Consider the following 17,700-nt stretch of genomic DNA (forward strand, 5'->3'; position numbering starts at 1 on the left):
CAGGCCATCTACTGCATAAACTGTAAACTTAGTTAAGCTTTTGTAGCCAAATAAAGCAGCCAGATGTCGCTTTTGAGCAAACACAACTTAAAGCTTACCGCACGCTGTGCTTTGGGCCCGCAGTCACGATCAAGCCAAGTTACTCTTGGGCACTTTGTAACGCGCTGCTTTGAGAAACGGTTGAAAACGCGGAAGCCGCGCATGTCAAATTTCTGTTGCCCCCACAATAAGTGCATAGCGTGGTGAGAGAGGCGGGGGAGAGTAAGAGAGAGAGAGTGCGAGTGCGAGTGCGAGTGCGTTTCTTGCCAGTTAACGAGAGCAACAATTCGTGGGTGCTAACTAAACTAAACGCGAAAAATTTCGAGAAAATTTTTAAGCCAACAGCTGTGCATGTGTCTGTGCGTATGTGTGTGTCTGTGTTTGTTTTAAACAAAACAACAAGTGCAAAAGCAAAAGAAAAATCAAAACAGCTAACAAGTTTTAGCTGCGTAGAATATACAACGAAATTCCAACTTAAGTATATATAAATGACAACAAAAGCGTGTTTATATTGAAATTGTTGTTGGCTTGGCTTGAATTGAATTGAATTGTGTGTGTTTTGTTTTTGTTGCCAAAGCGGGTCAAATGCATGCATGGACGTGCATAAATATAAAGCGTGAATGAAACGAAAACCGCAACGCATATTGATATTGAATTTGATAAATTCAAAGCAGTGTAATCAATGCAAATTTATGAGCAGTGAAATTTAAACACTCGCACGTACTACAACTAGCTACTAGTACGCTATTGCCATCTCGCTCTGGCGAGAGACTAGCAAAGCTTTACAACGACTCATCCACCGAAAAAAACGAAAAATTTAAAGCTCGAGCGCTTGGCTAATTAAAGCCGCAATGCGACTGCTGCGGCTACTGCACTTGACGGAACTGTTATGAACACAAATGGCCGCTAAAGTAAGTTGTATATAGACATCATAAATTAAGCAACTAATTGACATACATGCAAACCAAACTTATTTATAATAAATTACCAAAACGTAGCTGCTAAACTGCAAACCGCTTTTCGGTTCTCACGCCAATGGGCAATGGAGAGACACCTTTGAACTTTAACTAAAAAACAGGAGTGCAACCAAAAAAGCAACAGCAACAGCAACACCAGCAAAAGCAAACAATCATCAATGAGCCAGCAGTTGCCTAGGAAAAAATAAAACAAGCAAAGCCACAAGCAACACAAATACAAGAAATCGAGCTCAAAAAAAAGTTTTGCAAAACCAACAGTAAAAAATATTTAGCTATTGCACAGTGTGCTGCAATTGGCGTCAAAGACTCATAGAGCAAAAATGGTAACTTGCAGAATTATGTGGAATCTTTAAGCCTCAGAATTTGTTTATCACTTTACTGCATTTAAATGAAATTTCATTAGCATCTTAAATTGTATAAAGTATATGAAACAAATTGTGTTGCATTTATCCAATTCAAAAAATCATAGAGCACTAAAAGATATTTCCAGAATTTTGAATCTTTTTTACTTTCAAACTGCCTAATTTGTTCATTACTTTATTGCATTTAAATGAAATTTAATCAGAATATTCAACACTGTGTGCTGCAGTTAACGTTAAAAAATTAATAGAGCACTAATTGATATTTCAAGAATTATTTGGAATTTTCTTTACTTGCAAACTGCATAATTGGTTCAATTGAAATGAGATTTAATCAGAATATTAAATTGTATTTTATGTATGGAACAAAGTGTGCTGCAGTTAGCGAATAAATGTATTCAAAAAGTCATAGAGCCTTTAATTTGCTCATCGTTCTATTGCTTTTAAGTGAAATTTAATCAGAATATCAAATTTTATTTTATATATGGAGCAAAGCCAATTCATAGAGCACTAATAGATATTTCAAGAATTATTTGGAATTGTCTTATCAAGCTTCATAACTTACTCAGCATATTTGATTGCATTTTCTATATGAAGCAAAAGTTAACAAATTTTGGCAGTTCTAATGTTAATTTAGTTCACATTTTTGCTTATAGCTCTTTGTTAGCCTGTCTAAAACTAATAATACAATGGGCTTTTCAATTCAACAGCTTTGCATATTATTCACTGCAAAGCTTATTAAAACCCCAAGATTGTTTCAACTTAATTTCATAATTTAGTATAATGCAGCTTAGCTTATGATTTATTTAAAGCCCAGTGTGCAGTGGATTGCACTCCACACTGTCCATGTCTCCAAGCAATGGGCATGAACTAAGTAAGTCGCACTTGTTGTCGCTTAAACAGGTTTTTGTTGCTGTTGTTTTGCATTTGTTGTTGGCAGTTATTATGATTATTGCTGTTATGTTGTTTTGTAGTTTTTATTATTGTTGATATTGCTGTCTATGTGTGTGTGGCCAACATTTTAATGGCTGTTGCATTTTTCATGTGTTTTCCGGCTGACCTCCAATCGGTTTTTCGTTTGGGCTTTAAGCAAATTGAAACAAGTTGTTGGCCATTCTAAAGCGGCACAATTGCCACTGCTGAGGACCACAATTGGAGCGCGGCTAATATATGTATAAAGGGCAAGGGTCGAGCGCATTAGCTGGGCGCCATGCCACGCCCACAGGCGCTAAGCCACTGCAGCTGTAGTGGGCGCTGGGGAGGGGAAGTAGCGATTGCGTCTGCATTGTTGGCAGCTTGTTTAACATTTAAAAATAAATTTATCATAAGTCGTGTAAACAAGACAAACAGCAACAACAACAACAGCAGCAGCTGCAATTGAAAACTGTGTGAACAGTTATTGAAATTGAAAAGTTGTTTGGTCTGGGGGCAACAAGTTGACCATAACCATAACACAGTGGCAATTGGATACGGCACTGAAGACAGTTAACAGGCAATTGGAGCCCGCAGCAGCAGCCAGAGCAGCGTTAAACTGTAAAAACTGTTAACTATAAGCGGTAAACGGATCAGTCGGCAACCGGACACCCCAACGCTCCATCAGTGAGATGCTTAATTGCATTGCAAGTGGCTGACAGTGGCTGCTGCTGCTGCAGCTAATGTGCCGTTCAATGATGCATTAAGTTACATTTACTTTTATGCGCCTCTTTCGTTATGCAACAGCAAACACATCAGCAGCAGCAGCAACATCCACAGCAACAACTGTAACTGTAATTATAACAAAAAGTAAACTTTCATAAGTGCAACGCAAAAGTTGTAAATACTTTTTTATTTTAGTGCCGCGACACGTGCAATCTGCACTAATTAGGCAAATGACGCTCGTACTAGAACGTCATTTTAGTTGCTGTTTTAAAAATAATTGTTTATGAGTTTTGTTTTTTAACGACTGCACCTCTTTTGAGTCATGGGCGTGTTTTAATAGAAATTCCTCTGGCATATAGGCAGGCAAAAAGTCTAATGCTCACCCACGTTCGTTCGCCTTAAATGTGCAAAAGCCGCAGTCACAGTGTGTGAGAAGCCTTGAGCTTGTGGACTGTACTATATGTGAAGTAATAAATCAAATGCGGCAAGACAAAAGCTGAAGCAGAGGATGCCAAACAATAAGCCAACTTTTATATAGAAGATTATTTAAAAGTTGAACAGCAGTATATGAAAGGAAAAATGCTGAGATAGACTTAGATTTGGATCTATTGATCAAAGTTGAGCAGCAGCATATAAAAGGAAGAACGCTTACATAGACTTACCTTAGATCGTACAGTCGCATAGATGCTAGAACAGCAAGATAAACTGACTTAATCTATATTTGCTTACTCATTGCTTTGCCAAGTGTATATCAAGTATACGCTTCTTAGTCAGCTGCTTAGTCACGTTAAGCTTAAAGTCCAAATTTGCAGATAACAACATACAAATTCTTTATTTTATTCAGCCCAAATATTTGCGCTTATTAAATCAACTTAGATAATAGTTTAACTACACAATAGGCTGCGCTGTAATCGCTGCCGCTTTGGCCTATAAATGTTTTATATATATAAATATTATAAGCCAGTCTATGCTTAACAATTGTTGACCGCAAAGCTGCGAATTTGTGGCTTAATAACGCGCTCGCACGTTAACTGTCAATTTGTGATGTAAATTGTAAATTGGCAACAGGCAACAGTTTTAAAATGCCATAAAATCAATTTGCAACGCAACGTGACAGCTCAACACACAAAGTGTGGCATGCCGCATGGCTTATAGAGACTTCAAATATTTAAAAATAATAAGCTGACATGTGTGTGGTGCTTAGAAACAAACGACGTGTAAAAATTCAACAACAAAAGCTGCCAACGGGGCGTATGACAATAGAGAGAACATTCTTGCGTGTGTGACTTGTGGGAGTTCAGGGTCGTTGCTGCTATTGTTGTAGTCTATGCATTATTTGTTTTATTAAGTCTTTGCTGCTTGCCTAATATTTACACTGCATACACAAACATAATTAGTATATTACGTATACGCAGCAAGTCGACGACATCTGTCGCTGCTACTCTGCTGCTGCTGCTGCTGCTGTCGATTGTTGATTTTGTCATGCGTGCCAAGCAACAAACTCACCTTCATGCCTGACAAATTGTCTGTGTTTATGTCTAGGCTATGTTCAGTTTTTGCTTTCAAGCAAATATCATCTAATTGCTATTGTGCTTAAAGCTTAATAACTATATTCTTATATATACTATGCTAGCTAATTGTAGTACATAGCTAAGCTAAGCTTTGTCGGTGCGAAGACGAGTTTAGCTCTACATATGTGTGTAGCCACATTCTTGGCTGAAATTAGAATTGAAGACGTGTCTAGTTTGCTACAGCAATTACTTTAAATACTTCCTCGCCGCATTGAGCGCATATTAAATAGCTGCTGCATAAAAATAATAACTTTAACTATAGCTAGCTGAATATATTAAAAATACATTTAAATAAAAAATTACCACCCACTAGCATTTAATTATGTACAGCTGTTAACAATTGCAACGAATTTTGCAGCTTAGATGTTTAATTTAAACTATTCAGTGTTATTTATTAGCGTAGCTTTGGTTTTTTGGACTTTGCTTGATTACAACAGCAACAGTCAGCGCCGCTGGCTTGTTTACATTGAATGCGCCGCCGCGATCTTCAGCTGATAAAATGTTATTGATATTAAATAAACATTTTTAGTGATCGTGTCGTGTTCCACGATTTCCCCACAGCGTTTAAGCAGCTGCGTCGCAGCCATTGTTGAGCACAAAGGAGCAGCAAGCGCTACATACATATAAATTTATGGAAAACGCTTCTCTATATTTAATTAAAAATCGTTGCTTATAAACTGACAATGTTGTTGTGGGCGTTCTGCGATGAGTTGCTTGAGATTCTTTCGCACGCTTTGCACTCAACTGTAGCCAAAATGTCTCTGCGCACTTTATCAAGCGAACAATCAAGCAAGCGCAAACAAGCAGAGCTTGAGATCTTAACACACACATACAGACATAAGCTTCAAACACAAGCACTACAAACTCATCCAATTGTAAGGCACTTTGAAGTGTTCTGCTTAAGGCTTGACGTTGATTGAATTGTACTCCGCTCCGTCCCGTTCCCAAAAATACAAAAGTTGCCGCGTCAAAACCCAAATTGTCTAAGCCTCAGCAGCAGCAACTTGAGCTGCTTGTTGTTGTAAACTTATTGCGCGTTGTTAAGTTTAGAACGCTGATGTTATGCCAAATTACGTTGAAAACAACAACAAACATGAAATGATTGCGTTCGTGTAAAAAAAAGTCAATGGCTTTCTTATAATTAAACTGTTGTGAGTTTTTGGTTTTTTTGTTTTTATTAATGAGCAAAAAATTCAGAAATTATATACTAGTAGTTAAAGCAGCTGGGCGCAGATCTAAACAAATTATAAAGCTAACTTATAATTAGAAATTGCTACGCTTGCTGTCATGCAAATTCAAATTGTTGTTCTTCTTCTTCGCACGCATCCTGCTTATGTCATTAATCATGGGAACTGCCAAACTGTTGCTTGCTGGCTAAAAGAAAGTGCATTGAACTTCTTCGCTTGGCTTTTGTAGCTTGTTAAAGAACTGTTGGCCAAAATGAAGAAATGCTAGACACAAAGCTTGGCTTAGGCTTTGTGTGTTTGCTTTTGGTCAAAGCTCATCAGCATGACAAACGCTTGAGCAACAGAACCAAGCTTAATATTTAAATTAATTATACATTTTTTGGTGTTGCTGTTGTAACTGGGCGCAGCTGCAATTTGTTAAATATTTCGGCTTATGCCGCGAGTGAAATTTCGCCAACGTAACTTTACGCAAGCGCAATAATTTTGTTGTTGTTAATTGATAGGCAATGACATACATTGCCATTGGCAGCTAACGATCGGTTTGCTATATGCTATAAATGCATATGTAGCCGCTTTATTGCTGTCAAGCGGGGCGTATGCGTGTTTTGCGTATTGTTTATTGTTTATTGTAGCGACCTCAGTTATCACTCTTACTTAATGTTGTGACACGCTACGAAACGATGGCCAATGGTGCGTAGACATAGCAACAAAGTCATTGAGCTACAGCTTAGGCTTAGCATTGATTTGTCTTTGGGCTTAAGCTGAGCTTTTCACTGCTGTTTGATTTCCGCTAACATTTTGTTTGTTTTTCTTTTCGCAGCAACAACAGCCAGGCGTACGATTTCCCAAAGCAGCCGCACAGATAAGTCGCCAGCAAGACTTGAATTATTGCACGCAACAGCAACAGCAGCAGGAGAAGGAAGACACAACAGCAACAGTTGCAACCGCAAGACGCACACATTGCAACGCAGCAGCAGCAGCAACAAACAATTGTGGAAAAGTGTGCAAACGAACAATAGCCAGATAATCAGCAAAAAGAGAGCAATAACAAAATACGAGCAAAATACGGCGCAACAAAAAGTTTATTTATTTAACTATATATAGTTTGGCTTTATTTTTTTTTGTTTTTTTGTTTTGATTTGGTATATGCTTCGGTAACGATGTCGTTGATGAAAATTCAACCAAGCAATGAATCATTTTGGCGTTGCTGCTGGCTGCTGGCATTGTTGCTATGTGTGGCAGCAACAGCAACAGCGACATCAACAGCGACGACAACAACGACGACAACAGTCAGCGAAACGCAAACGAGTGCAACTAATGGTGCAATTAGACAACAACAGCAGCAGCAGCAGCAGCAGCCAGGGGCAGCCGCTGTGGATCACATGCAGGCAACAAATGCAACTGCTGCCAGCGAAAGCCAAGCGCCAATCAAATCAGCTGAAATTTTGAGCGCCAGCGATGTGGGTAAGTCTCTTACTTATACACTTTTATACACTAGTAAATAAAGAAGGGAATAAGCTAGACTAAGCAAGTCTCAAACTTACTTTAAAGCATCAAACTCATTGAAATAATAGATGAAGAAATGAATATTGAAGACTAAGCAAGTCTAGAAATACCCCTTGAGCTTTAAAGCATCAAAAGTTGAAGACTATAAAAGTGTAGAAAAAATTATCTATTGATATATGTTAACTTCGAAAGGTTCAAACTCATTAAAATATTGGGTTAAAATGAAGGAACATTGAAGAAGCGTAAGGAAAAATGCCAGCAATACTTTTTCAATACAACAATACAAACAATTGTAGCTTAGATTCAAACTTATTAAAATGTTGATCAAAGTAAAAGTTTTATATCATTTTGTATTTGTTAGATAAACATTAAGTGGAACCTGTTCATATTTATATAGAGCTAAATTTTGAGTGGCAGCTGTTGCCAACAATTATTGATTGTTCGTTTAAGTTCTGCCTACAATCTCAGCCAATTTTTAGCTTTTATTATATAAAATATAATATAATAACTAAAGGCTGTTGACTGTTAGCTGCTAAGGCCATCGCTGCAGTCTTTAGCTTTCAGCTTAAACGCTCATTAGCTAATTCCTAACCAAAGCGTATTTCGTAGTCGAGGTTAGTCTCTTCTCGTATTTTCTTTGCATATATGTATGTAAGTGCTGGGCTTACACAACACATCTCTAACAACATAAGTATTAAGGTGCTGTCAGCGCTTATAGCAAATTATTTGCTTTTATGGCTGTGTGTGTTGTTGGCTGCAAGAAAAATTGGCCTAGTGCGGCAGAAATTGCAAACGAGCCGCAAAATAAATCTATGCCAATTATTGACCAACAGAGCAGCCGCAGCAGCAGCAGCAGACGAAACAACAATCACCGAAAAAAAACAGGCCAAGCTAAAACAAAAAGCAAGCGAACAACAAAAACAATTGTTTGTCGGTACGAAAGTGCGAGCGAAGAGGCAACATTGGTTAATATACAGTTTTAGTAGTTGCTTTGCATATTCTTTTGGCATTTTGAACATATGCTACACTTGCTTCATAGCCCACAAAGATCTACTGACGCTCTTCAGCGCTTTAAACCCAGACATGCAGCAAATAGTAAATAGCAAATAGCCTTACTTTCAATTCAGCGTTTTGTCCATGGCAACGACGACGACACGTTCACATAATTGTTATTATTGCTATTAAGTATTTTCATAAGCAATTAAAGCTTGCCCGCTGCGTGGGCGTCAATTGTCTTGAGTTAGGCCTAGAGAGTGCCCAAAGCAAGGCTAACAGCTGAACTGAAGCCTGAACTGCATATGAGCAGCAAAATATTTGAAATGTTTATGCATGAGACAACAGCTATATATATTTGATTTGCATATGTATGTGCGGCTGGCTGATTATATAAAAAACTGTTTTAATGCATTTCAGTTTATATTTTAATGTATGCGCATTAAACACAAAAATCTTCGCCACAGACACAAAAGTTGCTTAACGCTTACGCAATGTGCAGTTCTTCACAGCTGAAGCTACAGCTGAAGCTGAAGCTGAAGCTGAAGTTAAAGTTCGCTGGTCAGCTGTAGGTGTCTGAGAGAGTACGAACTGGCACTTGGCCAAGAGAGTGCTACAACATAAATATCAATATTGGTGTGTCTGCTTGTTAACTGTTTGCTTGCTCATTACGAATCGAGTTGAGTTGAGTTGAGTTGTGCTGTGCGTTGTGCGTTGCGTAAGCAGACGCTACGCTTGCTTCAGGCAGAAGACACAGCAATAAGCCAAGTTACAAACGAGGCAACAGGTCTGGCCAAGTGCATTGCTTGCAGCTTCGCAGCAAAAACTGTTGCTCTTTTGTCTGCATGGCGTATGCGCAATGTGGGCGTGCTGCAAACCAGTTGCAGCTGGCATTGTTGTGTTGAGTGGCAATTGAATATGCAAACACACACACACACACACACACACATATGCTTATGAATCATCGCAACAGTTGCAAGTACAAAGTCTTTTTGCCTAGGGCTCGCTCTAAAATCAAAGTGCTTGCTTTTGGTTTTGTTATTGCAGCTGCTGCTGCCGAGTTACGTGTGTTTATGGCCAACAAACAATTGCAAGTAATTATAAAAATATTTGTAGTTAAGCTATAAGTGCACTTGAGTTATGACATAACTTAAATTTCCTTTTAGTTTTGTGTTCGCCCTTTGCAAAGATTTTCATTTAAAGCCAAAATACAAAATAATTGCCGCATAAAAAGGAAAAGGAAATGAAACGCGTAATTTGTTGTTACGGCTATTAAAATACAAAAAATAAAACGCTTTGGCGAATTTTTTGTTTTTTGTTTTTGTTTTGCGCTTTTTGTTTACATAAAATGTTTATAATTTCTTTTTCATTAGCCGCACATTGTTGCCCAACGGAGCTCTGGGCCAATCAAACGAACAAAACGCGCAGTTTATTGAACCTTTTTTGTCTCTTGGCTCGTTGTCAACCACTTTGCACAATTTTCTTTTGGTCGCTGGCTTTGTTTTTACGCTACGCTCTTTGCTTATATTTTCTATGATTAATTAAGCGCCAGCTTCGGCGTCGGCGTCGGCGCCGGCGCTGACCCAAAGCTGCGCGCTCGGATTACGCAAGCTGTGAACGTGAATGCGAGCTAGACAAAAAGAAAGCGTTCAGCTAATGATGCCAAAGCAGCAAACGGGTCGCGGCCTAAAGGGCTGCCAAGCAACCAAAATCAGTTGGCATTGCGTAAAGCGCGAAGCTGCAACAAGCCGCTGATGTTCGCTGTTGCTGCTGCCGCTGACGAGCATGTGACACGCCTCTTTTGGCCATTTGCAACGCCTCAATGCACAACAACAAAAACGTATTGAAAAAGCAGCGCGCACTGAATTCGTAAAGCCAAAGCCAAACAAATAAACGGAAGCTACCCAAAGCTAAAAAGCAAAAACAATAGTTTGCAATTATCTAGCTGCAGTTGTTGTTGTTGCTGTTGTCGGTTATAAGTTGATTGCGCAATTGAATTCTAGTGCTCAAGGCACGGCCAAGGGTTAGCTGCTGTGGCAGCTTGTGGCAAGCGGCAAGCAGGAAGCGCCACATTTAGTGGCATTTCACGACAAATCCTTGATTTCCGCATTGACAACCGCAAGCACATTACAAGTACTTACCTTTGCCATTTCTTTCTCACGTTGCAACAACGTTGTTTGTTGCATGCTGCACATTTCCTGCACCCTGGCAGCAGGCCCAAGCTAAATGCCACGCACATGAACTGCCAACTTTGGTCAAGCTGCAGTTGCAACAACATTTGGCGTGCTACTTTTGGCATTTCAGTTGCTGCATGCAATTCGATTTCACATTAGAAATGCTTTCGTTAGCCTACAAGCAAAACGTGTCTGCCTGACTGCCTGCCGCCTGCCTGGCCTGGCCTGCCTTGCATGTTGCTTGGCGAAACAAGTTTGAGCCATGAACAGCCGTAGGGTGCCGCCAAAACATGCAGCACGAGAAATTGCAAACGTCGCTGCTAAAACTGCAGCGAACGAAAGCGTGGAGAAAGTTTCGTTGTCAGTCTGTCTGTCTGCCTGCCAAGGCGGCATTTAAAAATTGTATTTATGAACGGGCGAGCAAGAAAGCAAAAGCGAAGCTGCGCGCGCGCCACTTGAATTAGTGCGATGTGTTGTATTAATGAAAGTTTGTGTATTGCTTGTATTGATATATTTGGATTTCTTTTAATTGTTGCCACAGCGGAAATGAATCACAATTAGTCGCATTGTTTGAGTGTGTGCGTGGGGCTGTTAAATCTAAATTGACATGCTCAAGGTTAAGATTCTGTTTAATAGTCATAATTTAAAGCAAATGTTTAAACAAGCACAAGTGTTTAACATCGACGGCAAAAGATCTAAGCGCACATAGGCATATATACTATATATACTATAAGCTAAGCAGCAAACTTGTTTTTCGTTTCGTACAATTCGCATGGCAAGAGATTAACAAACAATACTGTGAACTTTTTGCTTGATTTATTTATGCAAAATTTTCCTTAGATAAGCGTTGAAAATTTTCAATGAAAACTTTTCAACACATTGCAAATTTTCAGCAGCCTATAATACTTTTGTCTCTGCAAATTAAATAAAATTTTTTATATGTATTTGTTTTGGGTGGCATGTGCAACGTTGCGTATGATTAACATTAGTGTCATAGCCACAGTTTTTCGGTGACTTTCCGTTGTTGCCTAACTTATAATATGGCAGCAATGAATTCATTTAGACAGCAAATAAACAATTGTCGCTTTTGCTTGCGTGTATGTCGCTGTCAATTAGCCAATTGTCAACTGACATTACGTATACGTAGTGTATATATAAATTTAATGAAAGGTTCTATAGCAAAGACATGCAATTCATTGAAGCGTTAACAATATATATGCTATGTATTTCATGCAGTTTACAATTAATCGTTAGCCTTGCTAAGCGCTGTGCTCATTGCTGGTCGTAAAAAAACACAAAATTTAAAACTTAGAACAAGCTGAATTTATGCCCATGTACGTTAAACTGAATGCGCATCCATTGTTTGGCTCACCAAAAAAATAAAAATTGCCAGCAATTAAATTTCTCAGAAACTTTAGCCAAATATTGACATTAGTCACGCCGCAGCATCCAACATTGAGTTTGCCTTATGTAAGCTCAAAACACTTGGCAGCTTAGAATTTAAATTTGAGCCATGAGCGTTGAGAATTCTGCAGGCAAGACAGTAGCACTAGCAATGCCCATTTGGACTTGTGTATTTCGTTTTCGGTTCGCTTCGTGCGGCAGCCCAAAACAAAATCGTGTCTATGACCAAAATCAAATTAAAATTCCACAACGCATGCCAAGCAGCAGCAGCAGCAGCAGCAGCAGCGACAACGGCGATGGCCACAGCAGCATAACTAATGCCAAGAAGTTGTTTTACCAGCAAGCCAATGCAATAAGCCAAGTCAAAGAGTAAACAACAGAATTATAAATGCTCTAGTTACGTTTTATTTAAATTGAGCTGTTTATTATGAACTAAATACTTTACTTAAGCACTTAAAATTATATTTATGCATTCAATTTGAAATACTTAACTTAACTTTTTGTTTGTTATACTTTTTGTTACTAATTGAATGCCATAATTAAATGACCCTCGCTTTGCAGAGTATTGCAAAAAGTAGGCGCAGCTACGCCCGCGTCGCGCAACACACTTCCAAAATGGCAGTCGAAGTTGTTGTTAGTTGTAGCAATTGTTGCTGTTGCCGCCGCCGCTGTCTGTTCCGTTGAAGGCAGCGACGTGACGAGACGCCCAAATGGGGCGCATTGTACAATGAAAGAGGCAGCGCAGCCAACGAAGCTCGAAGCCCCTAAAACAAAATAAAATTTAATTTAAATTTACAAAAAAAAAACCCCAACGCCTGCAGTGGCCAAAATAAAACTGAAAGCGACATCTCAGTTTCGTGTGTTTGTCGTTGGTTCTAGTCGCCAGCGCCGCGCTTGAGATGCCAGGCCTAACCTTGGCCTAAACTGCAAGCCAATGAACTAAATGCTTGTGAAAAGTAGCAACAACAACAACAGCAACTGGCAAATTGATTGTTTGCTAAGTTTGTTGCTGTTGCCGCTGCTTGCGTCGTCGTCGTTTTGGCAATTTTAATGACAAAAGCGCAAATTAAACAATTGTGCAAGCAGCTTCAATGATTCATGGCTCAGCTAAGCTGTGGCCAGCTGCCCGGCTAAAATTTTGATGATTATATCAGCCAAGCAGCAGCAGCAACCAGGTGTCATTGCGAGATAAGCTAAGCAGCTAAGCTTGACTAGCTGCTGCAATTGCATAAAGAGCGTTAATAATTTATTAAAATATTATGAAGTTAAGCTTTAGCTTTATATATTTAAAAAATTATTAACATATTTTGAAGTTAGCTCAAGCTTGCGCTTCATATATTTTATATATTTAAGCAACTATTTTACATGAACTGTCACCTTTAGAACTTGGCCTCAGTTAATTAAGTGTCTCCAATTTGTGCTGACCGTGGCTAACTAATTAGCCACAGCGCTTGGCAACGCAGTCAGCTTGAAGCATGTGGAGCGCAGCAAAGCGCGTATTACGCGTGTTTCTAGGCTAAGCCAGACGCACTTAAGCACCACTGATTAATGGCCCAAAGCGACGCGCCAAGCTGAACTTTGAAACTAGTTTGAAGGCAGAGCCACTCAACTGAACTGAACTCAACTCAGCGTTTTGTTTATTTAGCCATTTGTAAATTTGTTTCTAAGCCGCAAACACGTCACGACTTTGCTCTTGTTATTCACTAAATTCAAATCTCTGCTATTCTTTGCAGCTGGCGATGCGGTGGCTGAGAAGCCAACCACTTATCGACCCACTGGCGCCAATCGTCCATCGATATCGCCGCAGCAGTCGGCGCAGCAGCGTGAGCAGAAGCTGATGAATGTGTTGGCAGCGCGACGCTCAGCACTGCAACGCGGTGGCTTTCGCACACGCATAGGCACCACTGGACGTAGCGCCACATCACCCGCCGCCGCCGCTGCAGCTGCAGTGGAGAGCACCTCGAAGCCGCCCAGCGATCCGCGCTCGGTTTGCATACGCAACTGCACCAAGAACTTTACACGTCGCACCACTGCGAGTTGCATGCGGCAATGCGCCAACTTTACACGCATGGGTATGCCCAGCAGCAGCAACAACTCAGCGGTGCGCGCCAGTGTGCTGAACGGTGAGCGTGATACCAACGAGATACTGTTCAGCGATGAATCCTCGCATGGGCTGTTTGTTGTGGCCAAAGAGCAAAACGATACGCTCAATCACATAGCAGATGGCGCCAAGACTGCAACAGCGAGCAAGCAGCGTGGGCGTGGCAAGCCGCTGGCTACAGTAACGCTAGCCACCACCTCAGTGGAGCAGGCAGACGATGAGGACGAGCTGCAGCCGTATCTTTACTTTGGCGCCAAGCTGCCGCCGCTTAAGCCAAACGCCTTGACCATAACGCCAGCTGAGGGTGATGATGAGCACACGCGTGTGCTGGAGGTGTCGGTGGTGCAGCCAGCGCCAAGCAGCACCACAGCGCAGCCAACAGTGCGACCCACTGTGTCCACGCGTCGTCCCTTGAGCGAAGTGGAGCGCAGTCGCAGTCGCTACAAGTATCATATGCGTGAGCGTGGCTTAACACCAACGCCAGCACCGCCAGTGGTGCAGCCCATAAGCCGAACGCGTTATTTGGGCTCAGGACGACCCACAGCTGGACTGGGCGAGGAGCGACGCAGGCAGCCAAGCTCGTCTTCAACGCCGCTGATTATAACAGTGCTCAGTGCTGAGGAGGAGACAACTATGCCGCAAGTGGAGAGCAGCACCACAACAACAACAACCAGTACAACAACAACCACAAGCACAACAACTGTAGCGCCTACAACAACCACAACAACAACTACAACAACAACAGCAGCGCCTACAACTACAACCAGCACAACCAGCAGCAGCACCACAACAACAACAACAGCTAAACCCACAACAACAACAAGCAGGACCAGCAAACCCACAGCAAAAACTATAATACAAGAAGACACTGAGCGACTGCGCGCTCTGGGACCGTCGCTAACGCAAGAGATCAACATTGAAGATCAAAACAATTTGATAATCTTTTGCAACAGCACTGCTAACTGCGAAAGCGCGCAGAACAAACAGCAATTGCCACAGTACACCACCGACGCCAGCGCCAGCTCCAAAATACTACGCACCACTGTGCTGACTTCAGTGCGCAGCACTGTAAATCCACGCACCACCAGCACAGCACCCACTACTACAAGCAGCAGCAGCCCAAAGCAATTCATAGGCATTGTTGAAACTTCGAGCAGCAGCAGCAGCAGCAGCTCGGTGGTGCCGCTTGACATTAGCTCCACTGCCATTGCAGATGAGCGTGATGTTAATCTGGAGCTGCGTCGCATGAATTTGGTAGCGCTAGTGCTTGTGGCTGTGGGTATTGTGCCACTAGCTGCCATTATACTCTATCTGGTGCGCAACTATGTGGTGCGTCGTCAGGCCAAGCAGGATGAAGTGTTTGATGTTTGCATTGCCGATCAGCAGCCCATAAGTCCGGTAAAGAAAGCCGACTCCAAGTATCAGCTGGAAGAGGATGAGGATGAGGTGGATCATCAGCAGGCCATGCCCATGAGCCAGCAGCAGCAAACACGCGATGTTAATCACAATCGCTACGACGACAAGTGCTCGTTGTCCAGCGAATTTCACGAGTTTGAACGCAGCAATATACGACTGAAGAGTTTGCTGGGCGAGGGCAACTTTGGTCAGGTGTGGAAAGCTGAGGCGGATGACTTGCGTGGACACTTTGGCGCCACGCGCATTGTTGCAGTCAAGACTATCAGAGCCTGCAGTGCGCAGGTTAGCCTCAAGGATGAGGCCAACATTATGCGCAAGCTGGGCTCGCATCAAAATGTGGTCACGCTGCTGGGCGCCTGCGTCGAAAGCGGTGAGTACACAACTAACTAAATATATATTAAATAAATTAATTAATTTAATTTCTATTTTAGAGCCACACATGCTTATTATGGAGTACGCCATGCGCGGACGTTTGCTATCGCTGCTGCGTGCTGCTCGCAGCGCCAACAACATTCTGCCCGCCTCAGTGCCAGGTGGACGCAGCTTGGCGCCATTATCGCCACGCACTTTAGCTGGCTTTGCCCTGGACATAGCCTGCGGCATGGAGTACATAGCAGGCCGCAGAGTAAGTTGCTCCACCTTAACTAGCTGCCCTTTGCTCACTCTCTTACTTCTCCAGGTTGTGCATCGTGATCTTGCCGCACGCAATGTGCTGCTCGATCACAATGGCATGTGCAAGATCTGCGACTTTGGCATGTCCATTGATTTGGATGCGGAGCGCTTGCGCAAGGCACAGGAAAAGAATGCAGCCAATGATATTTTACGCAGCCACAGCGGCCACAATAGCCACAAGTTCAAGTTTGACTTTGGTGGTCGCTACATATTGCAGCATTGGCAGCATACCTTTGGCCAGAGCACGACGGGGCAGGGCGGCTGCTCCAAGGAGCAGAACGAGAAGAAGTCGCATTCACATGACACCATTGGCAAGCGACATGCGCTGCCCATACGCTGGATGGCGCCAGAGAGTCTGCAGTATCACATGTTCACCACCGAAACGGACATTTGGGCCTTTGGCATTGTGCTCTGGGAGATTGCGACGCTGGGTAGGCACAGCCAGACTCTATATAAAGCCGACTTATCAACTTTTCTGTTTGCTTGCAGGCTCCACGCCCTATTCGCATCTGACTGGCCGTGAGGTTATACGCCGCGTGCCGCAGGGCTTGCGTCCAGAGCTGCCCAAGGAGAGTCGCCATGAGTTCTATAATCTCATGTCGCGCTGCTGGCATAAGGAGCCGCATATGCGTCCCTCGTTTGCGCAGTCGCGCCTGGAGATAACACGCTCGCTGCACAAGTGGGTGGACGATGACTCGGCCGCGTCGGATTATATGGATGTGAGCGGCTTCAGCGAGGATCTCGAGCATGGCGTTGTCTACTTCAATCACCGCATTTCGGAGTTTGAGTGTGAAATATGACGTTGACTGAAATCTCACCCACTCACCACATTCACCACTCACTCACTCATTTCTCACTTGTGTACCTTTCATCTCATGCCATTGCCCACCTAAGCTAGCCTCACCTCATTAGTAGCAGCTGTAGACCCAATTCTAATTTAAAGCAATTTGCTTCGCGAGCTCCATTCGTGCAGTATTATGTGTGTTTGTCCCATTGTCGTTGGCCGCCAGCGCTCTGTAAATATTTAAATGTTGTTTATGTTTTATCTTATATTTAAACGATATATATTGGCGCTACTTGTGCTTAGTTGGATATTCGTCACTTAGTTCTTCTAGTCTGTATGTATCTAAAATGCAACTACAAGTTGAGCTGTTTTTCGTTATCGTAGCCAAGTTGACTGCACCGCTACAATGGCACACAATTTTTAGTTATTGCGTTCAATGACGTTCGAAATACAATACATTATTATTAAACGTATAATTTGGTATTTAAATACGCATAGAATTTAATTGATACTTGATATAGTTATATATGTAATTGTACAAATAAATTAACTAAACACTTGATGTAAATCGAAGCTTGCATATTTATTTATACATAAATAGGTGTAACTTTTCAGAATAAAATCGGAACTGTTTGTTTTATACCACGTATTACTCGTGTAGAAAACACAATTCAATTGAGCATAAATAGCTTAAAGCTAACAATATATTTAGCAAAATTATAAACAAAATAGTAAACAAACAACCCAATTTTGGGTGAAATATTAATCTTTGATAAGCTGTAATTCAGCGAAAAGTCGTCCGATTTCAGAGTTATATGCCTTGTTAGACTCGTGAGATACATGAGAACAAAACTGCATTCAAAATTGGAAGTTATAAAA

The 17,700-nt window shown here is 41.6% G+C and overlaps 1 protein-coding gene across 1 annotated transcript; it reads left to right on the forward strand.

Moving 5' to 3' along the window:
• Positions 1 to 6,831: 6,831 nt before the first annotated feature.
• LOC108597999 lies at positions 6,832 to 17,327 on the forward strand (the record flags this gene model as incomplete). The annotated part of the gene is made up of 6 exons (XM_017984615.1): positions 6,832 to 6,848; positions 6,880 to 7,235; positions 13,582 to 15,735; positions 15,797 to 15,990; positions 16,045 to 16,468; positions 16,527 to 17,327. Coding segments are annotated over 6 exons (3,456 nt in total), but the record flags the coding sequence as incomplete, so codon positions are not given.
• Between the last annotated feature and the right edge of the window lie 373 nt (positions 17,328 to 17,700).

The sequence above is a fragment of the Drosophila busckii genome, chromosome 3L, assembly GCF_011750605.1.
Source record: "Drosophila busckii strain San Diego stock center, stock number 13000-0081.31 chromosome 3L, ASM1175060v1, whole genome shotgun sequence".
Lineage (NCBI taxonomy): Eukaryota > Metazoa > Arthropoda > Insecta > Diptera > Drosophilidae > Drosophila > Drosophila busckii.